The sequence below is a fragment of the Triticum urartu genome, chromosome 1 (assembly GCF_003073215.2).
Source record: "Triticum urartu cultivar G1812 chromosome 1, Tu2.1, whole genome shotgun sequence".
Taxonomy (NCBI): domain Eukaryota; kingdom Viridiplantae; phylum Streptophyta; class Magnoliopsida; order Poales; family Poaceae; genus Triticum; species Triticum urartu.
Window position 1 is genome coordinate 199,438,530 of NC_053022.1, and position 8,374 is coordinate 199,446,903.

The following is an 8,374-nucleotide window of genomic DNA, read 5'->3' on the forward strand; positions in this document are numbered from 1 at the left end:
ACCATCCTCTCCAATTCCTACTTCCTTTATCCAGTACATGTAGTCATCTAACCCATAGCCTTCAGTCTCAGTAAGTGCAATCAGATTGAGAAAAGTGATGTATGAAAAGAGAGAAGCTTCTTTCCATGTTATCTCTGCCCTGAAAATGCAGCCTCACGTCCCAAATGTCATCATCCAACCTGCATTACAGAATGTGTTACTTCACAACTTCAACTAGGTTTTGTACTGCCACAACTATACTGCATCCATAATTGCATCCCTATTTAGCCTACTGACTAGAAAATTGAGTACTAAATATGTGACTACATCCATATTTAACATAATTCAATACAAATTCAACTAGGTTTGTGCTAGGTTGAACCACTCATGCACACTCAGTACAAAATCCATGTACTAATTTGAATCACTAATGCATCCAACTAAATACATATACTAATCTGAATCACTACTGCATTAAACTAGGGCTTGCTCACACCTAACTAAAGATTTCATGGACTGTCTACTAACCTAGCAGTACTAAATTAAACTAGGGTTTGGTCAACGAGTAGATGAAGAGAGAAAACTTACTCGACCCCTCCAAATGCCGAGGCCGAGCGGTTGGGGTTGGCCGGATCCGCGGCAACGGCGCCAGCAAGAGCCTTAGCCGCTCTGTACTCAAGGGACAGCTCCTGATTTTCACGTGCAGAGGGCGTAGGTTGTGGGGCCGATGTAGGTTGTCCCCTCGCCGATTGTGGCACAGCCGGAGGTGTAGGCTGCGGTGGCTGCCACTGCCAAGCCAGTTATCCACCTCGGAACAGTCTCCACCATCCCCCCCCCCTCCCGTGACACCTCACCCCGTAGAGTCGCCACCGTCGATCGGTTTCGCCGCCGACGACGCCATCGCCTAGGTCGAGGGAGGACAGTGGAGACAGAGTGAGAGTGAGCGAGGGAGACAGAGGAGACAGCTTGGTTTGACCGGCCCGGTCGGAACGGCTGTGGCCTAACGGCCGTCACCATGCGCGTCGTCAGCCAGGAGCCGACCAAACCCTGACGGGCAGGCCCTACCTATCATAACCCCACTTAATTTTTAATCGTACAGCGAACTAATTTTGTGATAGTTTTTTGAAAGATTTAAGAAAAGTGGTAGTTTTTTTGTAGCCATAGCCTGTAATATAGTAGTTTCTTGCCATATACTCTTGACTATTTGTACTCTCGGGCATTTCAACAAGTACCCTGCTTGCGCTTCAGGCTTGCGGGATCCAGATGTAATTTAATCTTCACACTAAGTAACAAAAAGGATAAGTAATAGCTTGAACAGATATTTATCCCTAAGTAGACTTTACTATTCTTATTGTTGAGGAAATCATTAACTGGTAGCTACTCGGTTGGCTAACGAGTAGAAAACTAATAGGCTAATCGGCAAGTTATTGAGAAAATCACTAACTCGTAGCTACTCGGTTGGCTAGCGAGTAGGAGGTTAATAGAATCGGCAAGTTAATCAATTAACCGGACGATTAATCAGTTTATCGGCTTTACTAGTTAATCAGACGAATTCTTACAAGGTCTATTCCTATCTTTGAAATGTAGATCCAGTATCTTCGAAAAATGTTATAGCTTTTTTCACGCGCTGCAGCATTACTTCGATTAGTAGCACTAATCAACTTGCCACTTGCCAACTGCAATTGACTAACAGGAACCAATGTTCTATCCTTCTGAATGTATTGACACGCCCTCTTGATTCCTACATTGGCATCTAGGATAAAGCATTGGGAGGATCTCATGAACAACTAAATCACGACATAATGAACATGTAGCCTCACGTACTAGTAACTCATAAGCAAACGATATTCCAAAGCTAAGGGGGTGGACACTTCAGTTAGCATCTAAACCACCACTTTTTTCCCAGTTCCGAGTCCACAGGACCAGTACGGCAAAGGGCGCAAAAAAAGAGCCATCTACATATCATTCCTATAGTTAGGCAAGAAATGAAACCATCATTTTTTATGGATTTCACTCCCATTATGGAACCACCACAGATATATGGTGCTGCAGCCGGATCCTTCAAGCAGCAGCAGGCTGGCTCTTCTTCAACTTCTCGGCACAGAACTTCTTGGTGTCAGCACCCTTCACATTGAACTCCATCAGGAGCTCTTCAAACAGAACCTCCATGTTGGTCTTGAAGGATGCAGGGCGAACTACACCTGCGCCTGCACGCAAATCTACCTGATTATTCTTTGGCTTCACTCCACTGCTGGATCCTTCTGCATTTGCGCTTTCCAGTTCCTTGTCCTCGTCGTCCTCGTCAGGAACTACGGACCCAACTTTGTTACCCTCCATGTAATATTTGCATGCAGCCAGAATGGCACGGCCGCGCTCACGGAAATGGCCGGCAACGAGATCTTCAAAGTGCTGAAACAAGCAAAGCAACAGCCAACGATAAAGGTTAATTTGATTTTCTGGTGTGCAAGCTATGTTACCTAAAAGCTTCTCAGTGCACCGCACCCTACTGAAGATAATAACAACTTCCATACTACAACCAAAATAAGTGCCAAATTTGTGGTTGTCGTGCTGTGGTACACTGGCCAAACTAGATACAGAATCTAGCAACCTTACTGATTAGCAAGATTTTACTGTTATGGCTGTCTTTGCTACCAAAAAGCACTGCCATATCAAAAAGAGGGAGAAAACAAAATATTTTCAACCCTGAATTCTTGCATTGGTCCACTTAGCAACCCTAAAATTGACATCCTTCATACTTGGCGTGGTTTCAGGATAACACAAAAACAGAGTCCAAACTAATGTCCAAGTGTTCCCGTGTCACTCCATCATGGTTCAAATGTTCAAGGTTCCCACAAATTGATGATGTTCTCTTCTAGAAAGAAGTCCACCATTCAACTCTGAACTCTGGCACAAGTTCACTTTTTAACAGTAAACTCAAAAACAGTCTGGCTCACAAACTATTCAAATAGTAAAACAAATCACCCTAGAGTAGTTTCACAAGTAGTTAAGTAGTTTCTGGTGACATGCATGCCACATGTGCACCACATCACTGCCATGTCACCAAATTGTGTTTACTTATCTGTTTCAACCAATTTTTCTCTTCCATTCTAGCATTTCTTGTGAAAGATATATTTATACAAATGGTGGAGCTTATGTTAGATTGTTTGGCGCTCGCTGTGACATGGTGAACATGTGGTATCCACATTAACAAACGGACCATTTGTGAGACCACCCGAGGGCAAAAATTGGATGGTTTCAATAGTTTGATGTTGCAGTTCAGTAGATTTTTTCTGTTGTCTATCTCCCCTTCTAACAAAACAGCATCACATACATCCACATTCAGCAAGTTATATTTTTGACGAATCTTCGGAACAGTGAGTACTTGTGCACCCATGTCGGGAACTGCGAGAGCTTGATAATTAGCAGTATGTTACCTGTGGAGCCCTACGAAGCGAGTACAACATTGTCCTACATGAGTATTGAAATGTTGTGTCATTATACTCCAAGGCAGTCCTCTGCCCACTAGCATTGTTGGCATATGTTTCATATCCTGGCTCATTGAAGTATGGCTTCTCATTCAATACGAGAGCTTGAATGGAGATTAGCACTTGTAACATGGTTGAGTGAGCTGAGTTCCACTTCTCACAACCATGACCTTCCCAGGTGCCTAGGAGGCTAAGGCAGACTTTTCCACAAGCATACAAATTTGGATTAAGCCTAAGTCCTCCAGAATGATAGTATACAGTCTGCAAAAGCACCAGAACGGTTATTTCAATCAACATATGGAAATACATTACATACGAGGTTACCAAAATGTCAATACTTACAGGAGGACTTGCAGGATAACTAGCAGGAAATTGAGCATCAAAGAAGAAAAGGCCATCATGGTAGGGTGTTCCCTGAGGCCCAATCATCACAGCCCTGAGAAGGTCCATTCGATTCTCCGAGACACGAACATATATGGACGCTGCACAGAAGTCAGAAGAACAATAATTCATGTAAATAGTACAACAATGCACATTTCTAAGCTTTAGCAATTTTAACCCAGGAGAGTCAACAGTGAGCTGCAGGCTTTGTAAAAATTTGTAGGTGAAAGTAAATAATAAGACGAATTTTTTTAAAACACATTAAAAAACATTAACGATAGAGCTTTCTTCGACAAGACAACATATGCCCTCAGAAGAACTAAATTTGCACAAAATTCGAAGCAAAACTGAGTAATGTAGAAGTGGGTGGGTCAAAACAGATCCTCAATGTGCTTCAAAATTTATGTATATCACTTGTGGGGAGCGTTTTAAGCACGTATTTATACTTTCTTTCTTGGAAATAGCTGACCTGGTAAATCATTCTCCAGAAGTTTCCAGTCATGCTGAATTCTTTTTGTCCACTCTTTCCCTGCCTGGAGTGAAGTTAAAGAACACAATAAGTATCGAGTCAAAAAGAAGGTACAAAATAAAGCAATATGCATATGATTTTACCTTTCCAACAGGTTTATTAGCATAATGATGATCAGAGAAATCCTCAACAGTGTCAAACTGTTTGAAGAACTTGTATTTCTTACCAATTTCATCCTCTATTTCTGACATTGACTTAAAATTGCCAGGGCCGTCATCAGTTGCAGCTTTCTGCAACCATGGTACAGAAGCCTCCACACCAGGAGGCAGATCTAAATCATCAAATTTATCAGCCAGCTGCTGATTGAAATCACTTTCATCAAATTCATAGTCAGATCCTTCATTGTCATCATCGTAGCAGCCTTCATCTTCATCATCTATATAATAATCTTCTTCCTCAATTTCACCAGAGTCAAAATTCTGTAGCTCGGCTTCAGATGCTTTGAAGGAGTTACTTTCTGTACAGGATCCAACTTTATCACCGGATGATGATCCCTGTAAAATATGCCAACGTAGTTATAAGCAAACACAAAACTTTTCCACAACAAATACAAACTTGAGTCCACCAATAGTTGTAAATTTAAGTCACATATCATGATCCTTTGCTCTTCGCTGCCAGCATTAGACATTCGCTTGTGGTATTATTACTGTGATGGTACATAAATCAGGTATGAATAAGTTATCTTTCCATCCTAAGTCACCAAACAACCTTACTCCAGGTGGCTAGAATAGTCCATCACTTCACCGAGGAGCCTTGAGGTACTAGGTCCAGTCCCAGCCCCACACAAATATATTTTTCCAGCGCAGTGACACTAAAGCAAGAATTACGAGTCGAGCCGAGGTTGACACTCATAGACCAATCGTGACTAATCTAGACTACTGCTGGACTAGTCGACATGGTACTGTAGCACTCAACTTACAGTACCCAGCTACTAATACATAGTATGTACTCCCTCCGTCCCATAATATAAGACGTTTTTTGCGAGCTGTTAGCTTGCAAAAACATCTTATATTATTTGATGGAGGGAGTAGTATACACTCCCTCCATTGGATATTAAGTAATTCCGGATGGAGAGAGTACTATATAGTACAGTACAGTATACGATAAAAATTGAATGCATGGGAAGTGGTTGAAGAACCTGGGGCTGTGCCAACTATTATATACAATGGCCACAGTCTTTGCTTCTCCACCAACCAAGAAGGAAGGGGAGAAATCAAACCCAGGAAGAAGGGATGGAGAGAAGGGAGAAAATACTTGGTACAACAGCACAGGAGTGCTTGCTTGCCATCGCCGGCGGATCCACGAGGAGCACAGCAGAAGAGGGGCAGATCCAAGGGAGCACAGCAGAAGAGGGGCGGATCCAAGGGAGCACAGCAGGTGAGGAGCACAACAGCAGAGGGGCGGAGCAGAACAAGCAGAGGGAGTGGATATCTATCCCTCCAAAATTGAGTCGATCGAACATGCCAACTAGTCCACGACTAGTCGCTCCAGCCCTCGACTCACAGAGCTAGGCTACATGAAGAACCTAGTCAACAACCCGACTGAGACTAGTCGTTCAACTCATAATCCTTGCACTGCAGGCCAGCTGGACCAGTCATATGTTTGTTGGAAAATCACAGTTCAACTGATTCTGGCGGGGTCAGTTGCAGGACTGCCTCCTCACTGAACAAGAGCAGAGCAGGCTCCATTTTTTTCTGGTTGAACCACCAGTTCCTCTCGGTTTTTTAAACTAGGGTTAGTGGAATGGTGGTCGGGGGGGGGGGGGAGATGGGGGGGGGGATATGACCTAAAGTTAAATTGACAATTTTTAAGTTACAAAACAGGTAATGCCCCTGTTAGAGAGGGTATAAAAAGTCACTTCTTCGACCAATAAATAAACAAGTACAAAAGCTCAAGATCATCACAACTATTTAATTTCTCTCCGTGACGCACAAACAGCTAGCAGAATACATGCAATGCCCAGATCCACATCAAACTAAGAAATGTCGAGCATATCTGTAGTATTAACTTAACAGGCAAAGGAGGGCTTCTTTGATTCAAAGGATTCTCAAAGGAATTTTGAAGGATTCTAATCCTTAGAAATTTTTCCTCCATGGGTTGTTTGATTCATACGATTGGAAACCATAGGATTTTTTTTAGATTATTTGCACTAGATTTCATAGGCAATTTTCCATCCACTCCAAACTCCTTGAAATAATCTTACGTTTTTCCTGTGCACAATCAAACACCCTTACGATGGCATGCCACTCTATTCCTACGTTTTTTCTATTCCCGCATTTTGCAAATCCTGTGAATCAGAGAGGCCTGAAGTTTGAACTTGGGAAAATATATTCAGTAATAATTAACACATAAATCTAGAAAGTGAAATTGAAACCATGATGCTCCAAAACCTTCTCATTTCCACAATGGTACTCGAATATCCCAAGGGAAATTGTCCTCACGTTAAACATGAGACCTTGTGGCCTGCCACAAGCGTCTTGCGTTGCTAGATCACTGTCCCCAAAAAAAAATCATAGCCCTATATCTCACTCCTGCGTGCTCTACTAACAATTCACATGTAAAACTACTTGAACAGCTTACCGCTAGAGCATCAAAAAAATTCATGCATAACGAATTTAAGAAACACCTATCATGCTGATACAGTCATGGATATGTTGTAGCCAACTTTGCCCAGGTGAAGAACCAACAATTCTACAATTAATAAGGTTATAAAATATGAGTGAGATGCTCAGGTAGCTAGATTCAGCACACAGACGCCTCCATAATCAAACAACTGTTTGAAGCTTAAGTACATCAGCAATATGTCGACATCCTAGAGACACCATCGATTCAATATGCTAGAATGTATTCCTTGCAGCTTCCGTGTATATTGATGTACTCGTCCTTCTATCCACAAGAAGATCAAAACTTCGGCAAACAACATATGAAAGCAGACTGCAATTCTACAAACACTACAAAACTATAAAGGAACACCAGACATTTCTTTCTAGTCTCTAAAGGCACACAGAAAAATAAACAAAAACCGGTCAATAAACACATTACTGTAAACCCGTGAAATGTTTGAGTCAAGGGCCCAGAAAACCCCAATTCTACCACAATCAATCTCCAGAAACCTGAAGACAAAATTGTCCCGCGAACCCTACTACCCTTATATGGTATTAAGATACTTTCCACCTTAAAATCAAAATCACGCCTCAAATCGCCAAACCTAAACCCCACGAAAAAACGGATTATTTAATTATTAAAAAACATCAAGACCCAAGTAGGCCAAAACCCTCGTGTAACGCTCCGCGTCGACGCCTTACAACAAGGCAACGGCCGCAACATCGGATCGCACGGAAACTGCTCGGGTAGCAAACCAGAAGAAGGGAGGTTACGGCCGGAATTTGCGCACACGGCAAGGTCGCGCGACGAGTAGTAGTACCTGGCAGCGCTGGCGTTTCTGTTGCTTCACGGCGTCCCAGGCGGCGGCGTCGGCGGCGCGGCAGGACGACGACGAAGACGACGCGCCCCCTTGCATGTGCGGGTATCTGCGACAGATCAAGGAGCCCATCAAAAAATCGCCCGGAAATACAATCGACGGCTGATTCTTCGAAGATGGCGGAGGGGCGGCGCACTCGGAGGCGTCCATGGCGAAGTCCAATGGATGGCGCGGCAAGCGGCGAGCGGCGAGCGGCGGGCGACCAGGAGAGGGGAGGGGCCGAGTGGGGAGGGGCCAGCCGAGGAGGTGTGCGAGGGCGAGGGCGTTGTGCGCGTAGCGGTGCACAGGGGGAGGACGCAGAGGAACATTAGTCGTGTGCCGCCACCGACCGTGGATGACGTGAGCTCCTTGCGGGACCACCCGGCAGCCAGATCACACGACGGTGGCCCACGCGTGACGCGGGCCTCTTCTTTTTTATTTTTGTTTTCGTGCGGCGACGACGACTGCCGGGCCTGGGAGGCGGGCTACGTCCACCGAGAAAGCGACCCACGCGCGGGCTAGTCAAGGCCGGGATCCGGA

General features: G+C 44.1%; 1 protein-coding gene across 1 annotated transcript; it reads right to left on the bottom strand.

Moving 5' to 3' along the window:
* Positions 1 to 1,759: 1,759 nt before the first annotated feature.
* LOC125553958 (putative ubiquitin-conjugating enzyme E2 38) lies at positions 1,760 to 8,150 on the bottom strand. Its single transcript, XM_048717599.1, has 7 exons — positions 7,992 to 8,150; positions 7,799 to 7,904; positions 4,458 to 4,868; positions 4,315 to 4,378; positions 3,807 to 3,946; positions 3,414 to 3,725; positions 1,760 to 2,388 (listed from the first exon to the last, which is right to left on the bottom strand). Exons 1-7 carry the CDS (start codon positions 8,003 to 8,005, stop codon positions 2,041 to 2,043), a joined length of 1,395 nt encoding a protein of 464 aa, XP_048573556.1. The 5' UTR covers positions 8,006 to 8,150; the 3' UTR covers positions 1,760 to 2,040.
* Between the last annotated feature and the right edge of the window lie 224 nt (positions 8,151 to 8,374).